The following is a 19,680-nucleotide window of genomic DNA, read 5'->3' as shown; positions in this document are numbered from 1 at the left end:
GATACATATCGTCAAAACGATATTGAAATGTCTATCGTATATATTTTTCTATATTGTTTTCTATCTTGACATGGGCTATATTTATTTATTTAAACTCTATAATTTCACTTAAAATTGTTCATTTTGCACTCTGGTTCTTAAAATGAGAAAATACTCAGTACTTTTCATTTGTCAGGTATTTAATTCACACAGGAGTATACAGAAATAGGCTTTACCATGTGTTTATTTTATATAGACTATATTTATTAAATTACCAGAAAACATGCTATATCGTGACATATATCGTTATCGAGATATGAAATGACCTATATCGCGATAGAAGATTTTGGCCATATAACCCAACCGTAATATCCATCCCAGCTAGTTTTATCTACAACTCCCATGATCCACTGGCTAGATTTAATAAAGAATGTTTCCATATTTATATAAGACTACATAAGAGAGTCAAGACTATCGTATACAGTAACTGTTGGGTGCATATTCTGAAATGAGGATCAAGTAGCCCCTCTAAACTAAACTACTGCATCTGCAAGATCATCAGTCATAAAATGACATGCTCTGAGCATGAAGTTACATGTGTGACTAAAAATAAGATTTATTTAATGAATGTCTGGGTCCTCAAAAAAACATGCATAACATTGTTTTATCAGCTTTTATTATTACGTGTGCTATTATTTTATGAGAATTGCTTCTAAATATGATTTTTTAACTTGACATGTTTCAGAAGTCTGCTATGGCCAATTAAACAATTAGTATTTTCACATGCATATAACATGTAGTACATAGAATATTTCATTACTTTTATATATTTTGTCACCTTTTATAAAACATGCAAGCCCAGTTTGTGACAAACGGAGGGGGTCACCACTTTAGTTATTATTATTATTATTATTTACACATACAGAATTGAGCTCTATGGGACCCCAAATCATGAGGAAGTAAAGCCAGTGTCAAGAAAACACAACGGGTTAATGTTTAATTACTAATCATAGACAGGTGAGAGACTTGATCAGTGTACTTTAATCTTAAATTCAAGATTCAAGAGTTTTATTTGCCATTTGCACCTATAAGTACATTGGAATTCTGAGCAGTTTACACCGAGTCAGCTTTAAGAAAATTAAAAAAAGGTAGAAAAGGCACAAGGTAATTACAGTACAAAATAAGTAGAACATTCAACTCAACACAATAAATAAATCAATTATTAAAATATAAAACGCCCTCAGTGTAGTCAATAAATAAACTAAACTACCCTCTGCATAGGAAGGATACCCCCAGAATACAAATATACAATATATATATATATATGCTCCATGACCATGTTAAAAGAACTTGTAACTCTCACAAATATTTAAAAAAAGAAATAATTCATATATTTCAGGCAACAGAGTTGCTATCAGGATGAGACTGGAGCAGCTGGTGGCAGTAGTATAAGGTGACCACATGTTTGTATGTATTTATGTCAACAGGGCCATCCTTCAACATAAAAGCGCAATAGTGTTCTCGTGAAAGAGGGCTTTTATTTTGAACCACCAGAACTAGCATCTTGACTGTCTGTTTGCTGACTTGACACCAATCCGTGATACCGACCAGAAGCTTTTAGTTCAAGACGCAGTTGGAGACGCAGATGCCAGCATCATCCTCAGATTTCCCCTGGCACAAAATCAATTAACCTTCGTTTTTTTGTTCTTCCTAGATTGTGCGCAAAAACATAATTGTATATTTTTCTTTTGTATGAAGAAATGGGCTGCGCAATATCAGGTCTGGCAGCCAAAGCAGAGTTTGGAGAGAAGACTACAGAGGATGCTGCAGCTGATGGTGGTGGTGGTGAGCCTCCCAGTGAGGAGCAGATCCAGATGATCAAGGACTCATGGAAAGTTATCCGGGACGATATAGCCAAAGTTGGGATTATTATGTTTGTCAGGTAGGATGTTTGAGCATTTTCTGTACTTTTCCCTGTGTTGGTCAGATAACTGAAAATGAAAGAGATAATTGGTCTAGTTGGCTGATTAGAAGGTATAGGAGGATAATGTGAAGGTAATAGGATCAGGAATGTTAGTGTCACTAAGTATTACCGAGTCACTCTGAGTAGCTTTTATAAACACTGATTCCCTGCAGACATTTGATATATATCTTTTTATTTAAGACACGATTCTGTGGATATAATAATTTGCTAAATATAGCCTAAATATTGTGAACGACACAGAATAGGTCCAACTTTTTTTCATCATGTGTGTCTAAATGGCTCATTCTCTTGATTATACTGCACAGCAAAGGAGCACATTTTCAGTGTAACCTCATCAGACAGCTTAGTGAAACCTTAGTGTTCTTATCAGGGTTGGAAATCAGCAACACCCATTTTACCAAAAGCTGGTAAAATATGCAAGTGGCTGCTAGATTTGCTTCACTCACCAGACAAAAAACCCAATGGTAATCTATTGAGTGGCTGATAGATTTTTTAGAATCCACAAGCCACAGTTACAGGTGGACAAAAAATTAAATTACCAAACTCTGACCTTTTGGCCCAAGAAACAAAGAGGTGTGCAGAAGGCCTTCTTATCCGCATGTGAAGAAGACGAGATGCCTGAGCTTTACAGGCCGCAAAGTGAACATCCAGCATCCTTCCACCTCCTCACCACATCCTTCCGCTCTTACCCACAGCTTTTCATTCAGAGCTCAGAGCAGAATACCCCGTCTTCCCCTCTTATCACTTCATATCACATCTTAACGACATAACATAATGATACACAGCCACAGGCCTGCCGTAGTGCTATACAATTAAAGGCATGAGCCATAAGGAAAGTGCATTTTATCAATTAGGATTATGACCTGCGTCTGGGAAAACATCTTTGTCCTTTAGCAGGGAAATAAAACAAATGAAAGTGTATGGTGATAAAAGATTCAGGCTGCGGCATCTACAGTAAAGAGACGATCGGGCACAAGGCTAGAAGCCGAATTAATGCCATGTGTCCCCTGGGTGACCTTAACAGTTGAAGAGATTGACCTTACCAATTAGCCTGGAAATTCATGGGCCTCTTGTGGGTCAGGGCCACCCCAGCGCCCCCCGGCTGTCAGGCCCTGTACTGAACAGTAATTGTTACAGTAAAACAGCAAATATGGATCTCCTGTTTTGCATTATGTTCTTGCTCGTAATTTAACAAATTTTCCTAGGCAAGGGGATGTTCCTCTGTCCAATTTATACCAAATAAGAGACTTATATGGGCTCTATTCACCAGTGCCAAAATAGTTATGAATACAGCCTCTGAACAGCCCCAATTAAAATTCCACTTGAGCCATATAGAGCAACATTGTCTGCATATGCACTGCATATTTGCACGCACGCCAAAAAGAGAACATTACAATGCTGTGTCGACAGTGGGGGAAAAAAGCAGCCAATTTGCCTGTTTCTCCGATCAATGAAGCTGGAGAGCAGGAGGTAGTGAGGGAGCAATTTTCACAGCCACTTACACCAGAGCTCAAACACTGTAGCGTTACACGTTGAGTTTGTCATTCAATCAAGCGTAAATTGAGAACGGAGCCTGAATATTCCTCATTTAGTGAAGTTATTGAAACAGAAGCACAGAACATTTCCACTGCCTGCTTATATTGTCTTGCACTCCAGTTGCAACATAGTTCAATTAAAATAATGAGCCAAACTCTGGGGTTACACAAATATAAAACAAGCAGACATGTGAATGAAGTAGACTTATGTAACACCTCTTCCACCACCTCAGTCCATCAATCTATCTATCAAGCAAGGCACACGTTTCAGACATCTAATGTATTTATTCATGAGGACTCTGTTCTGTATTTCAGGTTTACAAACATGTTTTTTCCCCCTTTCACTAGCAGTGCTCGAGGTCATGGGAAATAACAACAACAAACAGAAAATAGAATACGTTTCTGTTTGACCTGCCACACCCACAAGTGTTTTAAATGATAATGTATTATTAATGATCAGTGTTAGAGTTCACAAATGTTCATATACTGTATATATGTGTGTGTATATATGCTTTTATTTATTTATATATATTTATATATATTATATTATATTATATTATATTACATATATATGTAATCCTTTGTGGTTTACTTTGCTATCAGCTCAAGTCCCCGTTCGTTTAATTTATAAAGCTATATGCTCGTGTTTTCTGCCATCATTATATATTTTTTTCCTTTCCTTCCCACCGATACTGAAAACGCAGTTACCGTACCTCATAGTGAGCACAACACAGCTCACATCCAGACAAGGCGACTGTGTATTCTGGCAGCGTGACTAATCACAGGTAGCTCAGCTGGAGACTGAGAGGCTCTCTGATTGGATGGCAGCATGCTTAAACTCTCTGTTTAAGGAAATTGATTGAGGTTAATCAGAAAAGCAAAACTTTATCAGGATCAGTGGCTCCATTTAACTGGGACTTAACAGGGTGGCTCATCACAGCTCCGGGTGGAAAGAGAGGGTTATGCGTTGGCCTGGATAACAAACTGTTAGATCCACCATGGCCTGTTACTGATTGCGGCTGTTGGGTGTAAAAACCGAAGCCGTGATGATAAGAAGAAACAGAATAAGATCAGAAAATCACAATCAGATCTCTGTTCAAAGTGAGAGAATCGCTGGAGGATGAGAGAGAGAAGCCTCTAATCGCCATGTTGATGAGCTGAAACATGCACATTCGTGCTCAGCACTGTGAATACAGGGTTACAGTTGTGTGACTCTGTGTCATGTTAGTAGGGAAACTTGTTTTGGTCTTGGAATAAATATGACAGGCATGTACTGTCGTTGTCTTGGTAACAGGTTGTTTGAGACCCATCCCGAATGCAAGGATGTCTTCTTCCTGTTCCGAGACGTGGAGGACCTGGAGAGGTTGCGGACCAGCCGGGAGCTCAGGGCACACGGCCTACGGTCAGTCACCAACTCTGCACTTAAAGGGGACCTATTATGCAAAACAAAATTTTTCTCACACTGGCTGTGCTTCGGCACCTCTGAAACGCTCTATTTGAGCTCCTGCCCTCTCAAAAAGCCTAGTCTGCTCTGATTGGTCAGCTGGCCCACACTGTTATGATTGGTCAACTGAACCAAACTCTTCAGACTCCGCTCCAGCTCTGCTCTATCTAGCTTTGATTGAGGGTGTGTCAAACTAGCCGCTAGGCAAAATGTGTTACTTGGTGACATCACCACATTATAAAAGAAAAGGTGGGACTTCAAGCGAGGTGTTTCAGACAGTTTAGGAGCAGTGTTTCTGTGGGGAAGAGGAACTCCCTTTGGCCTGGACTTTGTAACTTTGCAGACCTTGTACATGCACAAAAAAACAATATAATACACTAAAGAAAAGGGAAAAAGCACAAAAGCATAACAGGTCCCCTTTAACAAAAACACATCGGCATCATCCAGATCAAAACTGAACAAACCAGCCAATGATAGCGTAGCAGAGTACTGCACACTGGGCACAAGAGAATATTGATATCCCGCACCCTCTTGTCTTGCTTACACTAAAAGATCAGTGTGACAAGTGTGACATTCATTCATTGGCTTCTGTCATGATGATCAGCTGTTGCTATGCAAAAAAAGGACACAGCTGGCATTATTATATATTTTCTAGTTGTCATGAAAAGACCAAAACCAACAATGCATTAGTCCATCTCTTAATACATAATTCCCTACCATGTCTGAGGCACCCAGTCGCCCGTTGGTTCCTACTTAAGATCTTTAAAAACAGCTCACTGATGTATAGTTTCATTTTAAAATAAGGCTCAGTAATTTCCTAAAACACCTGGGCAATGCAGTTTTTAGCAAACGTTACTTAAACCGGTGTAAATTGTGCATTTTTGGAAAGACTATTTTCAGCTACGGATGAATACATGTTTGTTGCTCTTGTGCAGTGATTCCTAACCTTGTTAGATTACACCAATTTGTAATCCTGATTGTATTTTCCTCCTTAATACAAATATGTGGATACTATTTTAAGAAAATGTCCACTTTTTCAGATGATCAGAGCCACTCCACAAGTATTCCAGGTAACCCAGTAACCAAGTACCCCTGGTTGGGAATCACTGCTCTAGTGAGGTAGCAGGATATTGTATTTGCAACTGACTCAAAATAAAACTACAACAACCATGTTCATCGCTATTGAAGGGAAAAACAGTGTGGCTCATCGATGTGTTTTTAATAGCTTATGGACAACAAAGGTGCATCATAGCACAGAGAAATATCAGGCTTCAGCTACAGGCAATACTCATTATTGGATACAATGCATTATTGTTTTGGTCTTTTCATGGGAAAAATACATAATAACACCGGACTCGTCTTTTTACCGATAAAACCATGTTGCACACAGTACGGTGCAAGACACAATTCACAAGATAAGTGGCAGAGCAAAGCGTCTCAGGTAGTCGTATCATTATAACCACTCTGCTGCAGACAGAGCTTGTAGCATCTATCACAGCCACTTGTCTATTGTTTCCATGGTACATCAGGCCTCTCTGTGTTCCTCTATGCACAAGGCCAAAGCAGCCAATTACTGCCTGAGGACCTGAAGGTACAGAGGCTAGCGTGGCATCGCAGCAACGACGCACAGACAAAATATGTTATGCATCCCAGCGTGAACCGGCTGCTCTTAAATTCAGCGATAAGGCCAAATGGCCCTTCAGCCCACACTCAGGGACATTAGTACAAATGTCCACGGCGGCAGCGAGACAGAGGGAAGAGAGAGCTAAACCAACTCTAACCCTTTGTTCCATATTCATCTTCAAAACAGTCACGCACACACTCCGCAGCGATGGCGGACACATTTGCAAATGCAACAAAGGAAATTGATCCTGTGGTGTTTTGTGCAGGGGGAAATAAAACATGTTTTCAGGGGGAGGGGGATAAAGCATCATGCAATTTTGCATCATCAAGTGTGAGCTGTAGATTGAGTTTATCTTGTATTTGAGGTTGTGAAACTGCAAAATGTCACCGTGCAGCCTTTCAACACAGAAGAGTCTCACACTTCTCTCTACAGTGGAGATGTATCAGTTCATAGTCGCCTACTGCTAAGTCACCATTAACTGGTGAATCAATCAGACTGGGTGTCTTTTTGTCTCCATCTCTTTCAGGGTGATGTCTTTTATTGAGAAAAGCGTGGCTAGACTGGATCAGCTGGAGAGACTGGAAGCTCTGGCTCTGGAGCTGGGAAAAAGCCATTTTAATTACAACGCCCCACCTAAGTACTACAGTGTAAGACCCCAATGATCCCAACAGAGCTTAGCACAGTGTGTTTTTGTGATGCTGCTTTGTTTACAGAGGACTACACGTATTCAACTGATACTGTAGCTCTTTATCAGACTCACCATTATACTGAGACTGGACCCAAAACGGCAAAATGGAAACACACACCTACACTTGCAGATAACTATAATGATAATGGAGTGACGCACCAACTGGATATCATCCTATCAGTTACCTATCAGGCATATCTGTAAGTATCTCACATCATTATTTTTCCAGTACGTCGGAGCTGAATTCATCTGTGCCGTGCAGCCCATCCTGAAGGAGAGGTGGACGCCTGAGCTGGAGGAGGCATGGAAGGTAAGGAGGAGTGCCATTGTGTGACCCTAAGTCTCCTTATGTGGGTGTTAATCAGAGACCTTTGCCTCATTCTGGGTAAAAATGCCTTGTGAAATAGGCTTAATGTGTGCAATCAGCATGTCAGCGGTAGCGGCGGAGCGTCAGAGTTCTGCACGTCTCTTTAATGCGCCAAGTATCATGTCAAGATGGAACCCGGTGCAACACAAGCTTGACTGATGAGGGATTTACGTCTCACTGAACCATACATGAGCATATTGAGAGAAAGGAACATGGCTCTGTCACATCATGTTATGTCACTTCAACATCCCTTAATACAGAGATGCTTGAATAATGCTGTTGCTGCTCAGTATTTATACACAGTCTCTCTCCTTCAGTGACTTTAGTTTTAGTGTAGACCTTACTGGCAACGGACCGCGGAGGCGTCACAAAATTTAAGACATTATTCACTTGTGGCAAAACACATATCTAAGATAAAAGATATTTTAATGAGCAATTATGTGCACTTTTTAGGTTTTTAGGTTATGTGTGTAGCTTCACGTTTTATTTTTCGATAATAAAATTTAAAGGGACTATTTGTAACTTTCAGAAATGCTTCTTAACAGCGACACCTGTGGCCGTGAAATCAACGAAAGTCAGCGTCGGGCTCGCGCTTGCTCGCTCTCAAAATACCTGAACGAGCATTGCTCAAAACAGTGAGGCGACACACGTCAGCTAAAAGCACAATATCACTCTATATTTCAGCTGCTTGGCAGTAATGTTAGCTGACCAGACGAAGGTCTCTCCATGAACATGATTTAGATCTGATCCTAGTGTTGGCTTTTCCTGCCTGAGTGCAGGCTGAGGCAGCGGGGCTCTGCAGCATGTCTCCCTGCTCTCTCCGCCCGCAGCCGGAGAGAGCAGAGGAGACACCGGCACCCGGTCGGTAACAAGAAGACAACGTAACTCTCTGCACAGCTCGGTCCCTTCACAAGACACGGAAAGCCTCTGTTGGTCTGGAGGAGCTGCAGCAGTTATTTCTGCACAAACGTCCCCTGTGCATTCACTAGATATTCTCAGAGCTAAACTAACTCTTCTGCAGTGAGGAGTGAGCGCGCGTTCACGTCTAGAGGTGGAGCGAGCTGAGCTGTCTGAGTGAAGGAGAGCAGGCAGAGGAGGAGGGTACGCGCATATGCGAGCGTGCATGTGTGACGACCCGCTACATTTATGCGCGTACAAAGTTACAAATAGTCCCTTTAAGTTCAACAACATTCATGTTCACAATTCTGTACATCTTTCTGCTTTAATTGACCTCTACTGTCCTCTAGTGGTTGAAGTTAGTCAGTCTTTATTTTATTTCTTTGTCTGCAATTAATGATTATTTTCATTGTTGATTACTTTCTCGATCAATCGATTAGTTGTGTGGTCTATAAAGTGTCTGACATTTTTCCCCATTTTCTATCAGTTTCCCAAAGCAAAGATGTTGCCCTCAAATGTTTACTGTCATAGAAGAAACCAGAAGATATTCACATTTAAAAAGCTGGAATCAGAGAATTTAGATTTTTTTTTCTCTTACAAAAATTACTCAAAATAGTTGGTGATTTTTTTATTAGTTGACAACTAATCAATTAATCGTTACAGCTCTAAGTACAAAACTCCACTATTTATCAAATGCCAAAAAAATATGGCACATATACAAATCCAAAACATCCATTATGTGTACGTCTATAGTCTTGATGTGAAAAGTTTCTAAGAAATTGTACACCAAGTGCTACGAGCCTAAAGTTTATCCCAATAAAGGGCTGTTTTTCTCGTCTCCCATGCTTTCTCAAAGTAACTGGTTAATTCAAATGTTTCATATTGATCAAGATTTCCATAAGTGAGCTACACAGCAAACCTTCCCTGTTGCATATTCTCCCCTCCAAATTTGGTGCGTATTTTTCTGGAAAGCCAAACAACATCTAATAGCACCGATTCACACAAAGACAAACTGTAGTTCTAAAAGCCCTGGCTGGATAATCAAGCACAGGACACACATGAGAAGGCAATAGAGCAGCAACTTTACAAAATAACACGTATTCCCTTCCTCTTCAAAACGTTGTTGAAAGAATATGAATGTCCTTCACCTATGGGGCCCCTGACCCAGTCCAATGTGTTCTGTTTGTAATCCAGACCATGTTCCAGTTTGTGACCGGCCTAATGAAGCAGGGATTCCTGGAGGAGAGCGACAGACAGCGCCACCTCGCAGTCTCCCCAAAGGAAAGACCAGACAAGAGGAACACGGCGTTATGAGACACTTCTTCTCTCGACCGCAACTCAAGACTGTTATTACCTGTACGGCACAGTAATGTGTTCATGTATATAGTGTATTTACTGTCTCCTTTTCTACATCTCTCGTGTTTACCGCAGTCATTGTTTGCTATTTTATCACAATGGACAAAAATAAACTTGCAGTGACTTTCCACAACGCACTTTATTTCTGAACTTAAATTCTGCTGCAGTCCTCTTCCATGAGGTGAGGGTCCTGGGAACATGATACAAATGGCTGACAAAATATACCGGCTGTGGTTAAACCTGCCTTGTAATTGTGATTAACAGAAATGACATTAGAATTACAGCCAATACTTTCTGTATTCATAACTCAAACATGTCTTTCAGTAAATTCTCCAACTTTTAACATTTTGTGTCATGTTCTGAAATCTTTTTTTTATTTTAATTACCCACATTTACTGAAACTAGACATTTTATTGGTGTTTAACATTTTAAGACGGCCAGTTTGACAGCTTGGTATGAAACATTGATTCAAAACAAAAATAATATTATTGTACTTCAGGAGGTAAATTAAAAACATAGGATAAAGTAAATTTTCATCTCCAATATTAAGCTTAATACAGTAAAACTGGTTTAAAAAAAAAAAAAACACATCAAATCTGATTTGATTTTGTTCTGTGTTTCAAAGCAACTCTGCAGTAAATTCATTGCTTATTTAATTATTTAAAAAAAAAAGAGAAAAGAAATTCCAATTCTTCTCGAGACAGTCAAATTGAAACATGGCAGCACAGGTCAGCTGTGAATATAACATAAATATGGACTCTAACAATTAAATAGTATGAAAGGCAGGTAATCATTGGGCTCCATGGATTTGGCTCCAGGGGTGACACGGCTGTTGTGGACCTGGATCCGAAGCAGAAATGGTGGAGATTCAATAAAGTAGACTTGCTTCGTCGTCCTGTACGAGTTACGAGAAATCCTCAGGTTTTCTGTTCCAGATCGCCGATGGCACCGAACTGCCAGGGATGAGACATTACCATGCAAACAATGGTGTAATATCAAAGCAGTCGCCGGGTGGATGAACAGTGATTCTGAGGCCTCAGGTGAGTGGGTAGAAAGCTGAGTCGGGCCTTTCCCGTTCCCTCTGATCGTACAGGCCAGTTTAGGTACCCATGGTTATGTTAAAGAGTCTGTTGCTCATTGGGTGGCTTTGGTTTTCTTGCTTTTGCTTTTCTTATCTTTCTTCTTAAGTCCGTCCATGTGAGCTCTAAGGAGGTTGGAGTATGCCTGCAAAGAGGAGTTTATGATTAAGTTGTCACAGCTCATTTATAAAAGCTAGACTACTATGAAACAAAAGATAGTTTTAATAACATCAAGGAGACCTAATCAAGAAAATTTGCATACAGGGACCCATAGCAATAGCTTACAAATAACACTGAAATTGAAACACAAAACAAGCTCAACCTACCATCTGAAACTTGATTACTTCTTTGGTGCTGACCTGAAATAGCAAGAAATGAGATTTCAGCATTAACAGCAAAAATATCAGATAGTTAAGATCAAACATAAAAACATAGTAAACACAGTAAGCTCACCACTGTGCTGATTTTCTTCTTGCCCTCGGATGCTCTGATGAGACATTTGTTGTCTGATGGTTCAAATGACTCTGTGTGGCCCTTTCGGGGCGCTGGCTTGGTCCTCCCGTCATCTGGAAACAAGAAATACATCCCCATTCCAGTTACTTAGATGTTGAAAGTGAAACTCATAGCCTCACTTCCTGATTAAACTTGAATGATAATTGTCAAAACTCAGGAGCTTACATTTCTTTAGCGTGATGACAACACTGCCAGATGTTCTGCACTTCTGGAACAGCCGTGTGAGCTCTGTGAGAAACTGGACAAAGGAGCAAAAACAATTACTAATGCACCAACAACTATATAATAACAGTCCTGTCCAAATGATCAATAATGTTTGGGGCTGCATTTGCAGCACTATATACTGTATATATCTTGTCCTAATTGTTTGTTATCACTATTATGTAGTCATATTATTTCTTTATATTCTTGTCTCTAGGTGGAGGCTTCAGATAAGCCCAGTGTTTTTTTTTTGCCTCTTCCTGCAATGTATATTATTCATTTATTTTTTCTTTATGTTGTATAGTCTTAAATTGTGCAAAACAAATAAACAAAAAATAACAAAAACACTAAGATTCAACATGTCAGAAATGCTTTCCACTGACATGGACTGATTATATACACTCATTTCATTAGGTACACCTTGCCTAAACTAAAGCAGTCTTATACAACACAACTGCAACAAACTCAATCTTCATGAAGGAGATTGGCCCACACTGAAAGGTGTTTCTAATTTATAGCCTACCCTCCTTAATGTGGGGAACATTTCAGCCTTTTGTGTTAGACTGCATTAGTTATAGCTAAGAGTAACACCACCTAATAATCTGGCAAGTGTAAAACTGCAAAAAGACCCTGGTAAGCTGAACTTACTATACTAATGTGTTGTTTAACGTGACTTTAGTGTGCTTTAGCTGTCTTGAAATGATGACTGAGTGCTAACTACAGTCCAAGTTTGACTATATTGGTGTCTATATACCAGATAATAACCACTTCTACAAAACCTAACGTTACAAAAGCCAGTTTAAGACTCTTAATGTGCCATTAAGTACAATCACTGAAGCACATATCAGCCTGTTTAGGCTCAGCATTAACACAGCTAGCCTGTTAGCATGCTGGCTAGTGAGTCGGTGTGTCGACCAGCTGGTGTAAAGTTGAGTTTATCTGACAGTGAACATTTATAGTTTATAATCAATAACTTCGACCAATCATAGTTATTCACAATATGTTCTTTAGTTGTTCTTACCGAGTCGTTTTCAAGCAGCACCATGATTCCTGCTCCAGCTTTAGCATTAGCTGCTAACTGCTGCTGTGTGTGAAGCTGTGAAGCACACGTACTACAGCCGCCGGAGCTCCGCCCTAAAGCCTCGCTGTGGTTACTCACAGCGCCGCCTGCAGGCAGGGAGGAGGGATGCAGGTGGCTGCTGGGGGAAGTGTTTCTAGGTAGGGCTGTGCCACATCCAAGCAATTTCAGCAAACATACCTTTTCTTCTTCTTCTCTCAGTTTCTGGCGGATCGCAACCAACTTTAAGGTGCATACCACCACCTACTGTACAAGAGTGTGTAACATCATGTCATTTGCTCTTTACTCCTACTCTTAAATTCTATCCACCAATCCTGTGTCTCTTAAGAACATCAATAATGCCTTCCTGGTGCCTTCAACCCCCTCAGCCTCTGTTCCCAGTATCCCCATCAGATCCCAATCCCATCCCTCCTCTCTGACTTGGTCTTGTAGTCTTTTTCTTTCAGCCTCATACTTTTTACATTGATTTAGGATATGCTCCACATTGTCTTTAACACCACAATCCCCACACTTGTCACTGTTCCTTTCCCCATTAAAGCCAAAGTGCCATTAAGACCTGTGCAGCAAACATACCGGTATGATTTAATGCAAAAAAGTGAAGGTTTCAAAAACACATTACTACTTTTCAGTTCAATCATTATTTTAGTTATTAAGGAGGGCAGGGAAGATTGTGGCCGACCCCTCCCATCCTGGACACCATCTATTTCAGACTCTGCCATCTGGCAGGAGGTTAAGGTCCATCAGGACCAAAACCTCACGCCATAAAAACAGTTTTTTCCCCATGGCAGTGGGGCTCCTGAACAGCCCCTCTGCCTCCCTGTGACTCTCTCCCTCACACACACACTGCCCCGCCGACACTGGCTCTCCCCCTCTTTCATACACTCTAAATACCATCCCCTAGTGTATCCCTCTCTCTCCCTATGATACCTGATTGTTTGCACTCCGGCAATATTTGCACTATCTGTTTACATTGTGTTTATTGCTTATTTTGTATATTGTATATTGGTAGAATTTCAAATTTTCTTTTATTCTTATTTTATTTTAACGTTTTTATCTATTCTTTTGTTATTATACTGTTTGATTTGCACCAACATAACCAAAGCAAATTCCTATTGTAAATCTCTTGCACCTGGCAATAAACACAATTCTGATTCTGATTCTGATTAAAATAATAAACAATTATTTTATTCCAACAGGAGCAGTAAAGAATGCTTAGAAAAACACAACAGTATAACATGTACTCAGTGGTGGAAAGTAACTAGGTGCATTTACTCAAGTACTGTACTTAAGTACAATTTTGAGGTACTTGTACTTTACTTGAGTATTTCCATGTTCTGATACTTCTACTCCACTACATCCTCAGAGGGAAATATTGTACTTTTTACTCCACTACATTGATTTAATAATTTTACAGATTCAGATTATTAATACAAAATATAATCAACGAATAAATGATGTATTATTATAGATTAAACTACCCAGCAGTATATAAAGTCATTAAAATGAGTTCCACCTTTGCCAGCTGCAACATTAAAGTGATGAACACATTAATGCATCAATAAGTATAATCCAATAATATACATTATTCTGAGGGGAGTCAGACAGACAGAGGGGAGTCAGGGACATACTATACTGTGACGTTTTTTTCCAAATACTATACTATGACTTGTCTTCCACAGACTATACTATGACTTTTTTTTCAATACACTATACCATGACTTTTTTTCCGACATACTATACTATGACTTTTGTATTACTTTTTTCGACATTCTATACTATGAATATTTTGTTACTTTTTTTGACATGCTATACTATGACTTTTTTTCGACATACTATCCTATTACTTTTTTCCAACATATTATACTATGACATTTTTCAGCATACTATACTCTTTTTCATGACGTTTTTCTACATACTATACTTTGACTTATTTTACTTTTTTTGACATACTATACTATGACTTTAGTTCCGACATACTATAGTATAACATTTTTTTTTTTTTCATGAGTTTTTTTCGACATTTTATTACTTTCTTTGACATACTACCACACGAATGGAAAAGTAAAATACACATAGAAACATTGTTCTAGAGTATCATATGAAATAGCTCTGAAATATCTGGTTGGCATACTTGAGGTTGTGAGTTTGATCCTTATGTGACACTGTGAGTTTTGAGGTCTAACTTCAAATGAAGAATTCAAATACAAAAAGAAACACTACATCAGTGTAATCAGTCAGATAGCTCAGTGTGGTCATAAGTCATAAAGAAGTCATAGTATAGTATATTGAAAAAAGTCATCGTATATTATGTAAAAAAAAAGTCATAGTATATTATGTCGAAAATGAAGTCAATCAATCAGAATCCTTTGACAAGTAGATACATGGAAGTTGACCCAGGTTTTATGCAGCTACATATCTGGATACGGGGAGGTTGTTTTATTAATTCCAACTTTATTTAGAGAAACAAGACGGGCTTCATCAGAAAAGAAATCATGTCTTTTCAATGTCTTTACAGCAGCAAAAAGGGAGCACATATCAATCATTTTAGCAGCTTTCTTGATGTTTGCTAAGGAGATTGTGCCAATGTACATTTTATATTGCTTATTTTTCTATATAAAAAATGAACAAACCGAATAGTGAATTTTGTAACAAATCTTAAAGTTGGAGACTATATCATCGGTTATGAAATCTTGTAATTGCTTTCCCCAAGCTGCATGAGGACAATGTCAAAATCAATGCAATAGTTTGGATGACATTATAAAGTATATTAACCATATATATTTATACAGTATATAAACACTAAACACCCACCACATAAATGATAACTCAATAAAACATTTCTAGGTACAGATGCATTACAGCTGGTATGGCTTATACCAGGGGTGGGCAACCTTATGGTAGCTTAACTAATGGCACACTAGCAATAAGTGTGCAAGAGATTTTTTTGGAAAAGTTTAAGTGCCCTCTCCCAAAATACTTCTTTCACAGCCATTGGTAGTTACGCAGCCAGTAATTTACGTTAGCTGGACAGATATTTTTCCCACCCACATTCCGCAAAGACCCGCCCTACTCTGCTTCTGATCGGCTAGTACTGACTTGGTACACTGATTAGCAAAAATAAAAAAATGCCACTCCATATCAAAAAGGTTGCCGCCCCCCTGCTTTAACTATTGATGTCAAGGCTTCATTTATAAAAAATATCCACTTTAACCTCACTTCAGCGCACATTCACTTTAAAGAATATGATTTATATTGTTTTTCTCATTCATAACATGGAAAAATCCACCAAAACTGCTGATTTGGACAAAGATTATATAAAAACAGCAACATAAACATAATGGTTAAATATATGTATGTGTAACTTTTATAAAAAGAGTTTGTGTCATCATGATAGTGCACAGTCTGGGTGATGCCCCAGGTCAGCAAGGTTCACAGCAAACTCAGAGTTCCAGTCTCTCTCAAAGACTGCCCTGAGCTGACCCTGCAGGGCCTTGGTCTTCCATATCGGGTGAGGAGCCTGCTGGGAAATCACCAGACCCACTCCAGCTGTGGTCAGAAAGTAGTCCCCTGACCAATTGGAGGTACCTAAGAGACAAACAACGTTATCTGGACAATTATTAATCAATTCACATGCAACAAACCGACTCCTCAACACATGAATGCACACATACTTTACTGGGTTTAAACTCTACAGTAAATGTGTGGAAATAAAAACCCTGAAGATAATCTGTCACTCACCGATGTAGGCTACTTGATCAGTCACCATGTATTTATTGTGGTTGACTCTGGTATATGGAAAATCAGACTGGTTTCCAACAGGCACAATGTACATTTTCTGTAAAGCAAATGATGCACAATAAAAAAAAAGAAATTCAGAGGCGAAGATCTGTGTTTTTACCCCCCAGCAGATGCATTCATTTCACTTACTATCTGGATGCTGATATTCTGGTGAGGGCTGTCCATTGAGGCTAGAGACTGCAGGAAGGGCAGCATGGCTGGATCAGAGTCCCGCCCACAGCTGATCAGCATCCGCATCTTAACCCTCCTCTCGAATGCGGCCGTCCTGATGGCGTCATCGATGAAAGGCCAGTACCTGTTCAATTAAAAGAATTCAAAAGTGAGTAAATAAAACAAAAGAGGCGAATAGTTTAGAAACGAATGGTTTCTTTTGTGGGTCACCTCTGAGGCCTCTCAAATCGTGTGGTGGGGAAGTAGTCCATGACGGCTACATCGACATAGTATCGGGCCTCTGAGATGATGGAGAGAATAGCCTCCAGGTCCTGAGTCCTCGATGGAGGACAGAATGATGGTGGAGAACCCTGGGAAAACACAAATATTGAACAATACTGACTTCCATGAGGTAACAGTTTGAGGTTCGGAGGTGGCTGAAACTGTAATACACACACTGTGTGTTCACTTCTGTGTAAATAGAGACAACAGCCCTTTATCCATCAGAATTACAGTGTCCTGTAAAAAGGAATTGAAACTATAGGAACTCACTGTCAGGTACAGCCTGCTGGAGACATTATCAGTTTTCACCAGCAGGGGGTGATGGTTGTTTATGGCAGTGTCATACTTTGCAGGCCAGGGCTGTGGCAGGGAGCTGTTCGACTGTCCCATCACCCAGTAGGACTGGAAAATCTTATGCAGGTCCTTTGCTAAACTGGAGCAATTGTAGACGACTACTCCCAGTTCCTTCACCTACACACAAAAGTGAATTATGAAATTGTTGCAGTGTTTTAAGGTGTAAAATAATCCTCTGTATTTGTAGATTTTAGGTGTTTACCTGTGTAAGAGCCCTCCAGTCCATGTTTGCGCTTCCAATAAACACGTGTTTTCTGTCAACAATCCAGAACTTGCTGTGAAGGACGCCCCTTGTCAAGCGCCCAAAGTTCACCTCCCTCACCTGGACTCCTACAGACAACCAAAGAGGAGACTGCGGTTAAGTGAAGTTTGTGCAAACAATGCATCACAAAATACAAAACATACTGCAGTGAATGTAGAGAACAAGAACAGGGGAGTCACTTCCAAACCTTTCTCTTTTAAGATCTTTAAATCTGTGGAGTTATTTCTAACGGTGGGAACACTGGTCACCACTCGGACGGTTACATTCCTGGAGGGCAGGTCTTGAAGTTCTTTCAGGATGTCCCGTCCCTGCAGAGAACAGACTTGCAGTATTTTCCACAAACAACATATTTAACAAAGATTTGATGTGTATGTTTCCATGTTTCGTTCTGTTTCAGTTGATAACTCACAGGTATGTCAGAGGCAGTGTGAACGTTAATGTCCTCCCCAGTTAAAGTCCAGTAGAAAGAGGACACATCCACTTGGTCCGTTGCCATGGAGATAAGATCTTTCCAGACCTTTTCCAGAGGGATCCCAAGCGTTACATTGGCTGCATACTTCACATGTTGAGGGATGCTCTCCACCAGTGCCATGCTAAGAGATAAACAAAGACATCTGCTGAGGGAGTTCTCTGGAAACGAAACTGAGGAAAATTACAATTTAGAGAATAGTAAATAGATAAAGCTATAAAGAGGAAAATAATTCATTAGTTTACTGCACAGTACACTGCATTTAACATTAAAAACAGAAGTTGTATGATAGAGATCTAATCTGTATCATTACATAGGTCTAAAATGAATCATTGCTATTAATAAAATACATTTTCAGTTAAAGCTGCAGTTGGTGGAATTGGAGCAAATATGATTAAAAAGTTATTTTTATAAAACGTTCACTATATCCAGACAGTAGTGCAGGAGACAGGTAATCTGAAAACTATAATGTGCCTCTGTGTCCTCCGGAGGAAAACAACCAATCAGAGCTGAGCTACAGCCTGCCATCTCTGAGCAGCTGTCAATCACTCGCAAACTCCGGTCAAACGATCAAACTAGGCAGCTCTGATCAAATATGAATAATATTCTGTTACTGTAATGCCCATTTCCCGCCTCAAATGTTTTCAGAATCATCTTGTAGTGTACCGTTTAGCTGTAAAATGAGAAAGTTTGTGACCCGGCAGCCATGTTGAGATAAATTGAGGAAATACCAAGCACCGCCCATTAGCCGGAGGTGCAGAAGTGTAGTTTTCTCTCAGAGCACTTGAATTACAATATGCTGAAATGTTATTATGGAATGATGCCAAAAACATTCTGCCTACTGTGGGTTTGAGTCTCAAATTTCCTGGCGATGACACTTTAACATGTTAAACTGTATCTCAGATATCAAATATACTTTGATCCAGTTTTTCTTGAATAAAAGCAAATGTAGAGTTATTATTCAGCCATCAACTAACACTTATGTAACTATACAGTATATATGTCTTCAGTGGGATTACCTGCACTGGTCCATGCTCCCACCAGGTTCCTGAGGAAGTGTCTCATGATCTTTGGGGGGCGGTGGTCTTTTCAACACAACGATGGCGAGCAGGATCCCCAGGACTGTCAGACAGCCCAGAGCCACAGCTAACACCACACAGCTGGTCGACCTCTAACAACATGAAGGTTGATAGAAAAACAAGTCCAGGAATAAGAACAATGTATCACACCAAAACATAGTGAATAACTTGGGAAATATTTGATGGAGTCCTACCCTTTTGTTTGAAACATAACCGTCATGAAGTCTGCTATACGAATGGGTCATTTTTTCTTTTCAAGTTCCCCTCACCTATTAATGTTCAAAAGCAGGAAATTATCGTCCCAGACAGAAAATAAACCCTCTACTAATCCGACCACATTAAAGACAGAACTCATCATTTTGCAGTTTAAAGATGAATTTTGGTTTCTAAAGAATTGAAAGCAAAAGCGACTTACACAAAGCAGCTGCAGATAATTTTCCACTAGAAAGATCCCCAACTGCTTCTGCCCCTCCAGCTGTCATCTGAAACTGAGCTGAAGTGATATCTCTGCTACTGAATATATCATAGCACAGTTCCTGTT

General features: G+C 39.7%; 3 protein-coding genes across 3 annotated transcripts; 1 reads left to right on the top strand and 2 right to left on the bottom strand.

The window, feature by feature from the left end:
• Window positions 1-1,502: 1,502 nt before the first annotated feature.
• xgb (x globin) lies at window positions 1,503-10,460 on the top strand. Its single transcript, XM_074660417.1, has 5 exons — window positions 1,503-1,921; window positions 4,793-4,900; window positions 7,093-7,213; window positions 7,484-7,564; window positions 9,713-10,460. Exons 1-5 carry the CDS (start codon window positions 1,740-1,742, stop codon window positions 9,830-9,832), a joined length of 612 nt encoding a protein of 203 aa, XP_074516518.1. The 5' UTR covers window positions 1,503-1,739; the 3' UTR covers window positions 9,833-10,460.
• On the bottom strand, window positions 9,995-12,845 carry srp14 (signal recognition particle 14). Its single transcript, XM_074660418.1, has 5 exons — window positions 12,689-12,845; window positions 11,632-11,704; window positions 11,407-11,519; window positions 11,280-11,312; window positions 9,995-11,098 (listed from the first exon to the last, which is right to left on the bottom strand). Exons 1-5 carry the CDS (start codon window positions 12,710-12,712, stop codon window positions 11,009-11,011), a joined length of 333 nt encoding a protein of 110 aa, XP_074516519.1. The 5' UTR covers window positions 12,713-12,845; the 3' UTR covers window positions 9,995-11,008.
• A 2,334-nt stretch (window positions 12,846-15,179) lies between these two features.
• pld4 (phospholipase D family member 4) lies at window positions 15,180-19,663 on the bottom strand. The gene is made up of 11 exons (XM_074661284.1): window positions 19,555-19,663; window positions 19,334-19,408; window positions 19,080-19,231; window positions 18,001-18,184; window positions 17,779-17,899; window positions 17,532-17,659; window positions 17,246-17,446; window positions 16,925-17,064; window positions 16,673-16,838; window positions 16,484-16,580; window positions 15,180-16,330 (listed from the first exon to the last, which is right to left on the bottom strand). The coding sequence occupies exons 2-11, from the start codon at window positions 19,382-19,384 to the stop codon at window positions 16,131-16,133; spliced, it is 1,440 nt and encodes a 479-aa protein (XP_074517385.1). The 5' UTR covers window positions 19,385-19,408; window positions 19,555-19,663; the 3' UTR covers window positions 15,180-16,130.
• Between the last annotated feature and the right edge of the window lie 17 nt (window positions 19,664-19,680).

This window comes from Sebastes fasciatus, chromosome 15, assembly GCF_043250625.1.
Source record: "Sebastes fasciatus isolate fSebFas1 chromosome 15, fSebFas1.pri, whole genome shotgun sequence".
Lineage (NCBI taxonomy): Eukaryota > Metazoa > Chordata > Actinopteri > Perciformes > Sebastidae > Sebastes > Sebastes fasciatus.
Note: the sequence above shows the minus strand (reverse complement) of the source record. Positions and strands in the feature narration are given on the sequence as shown.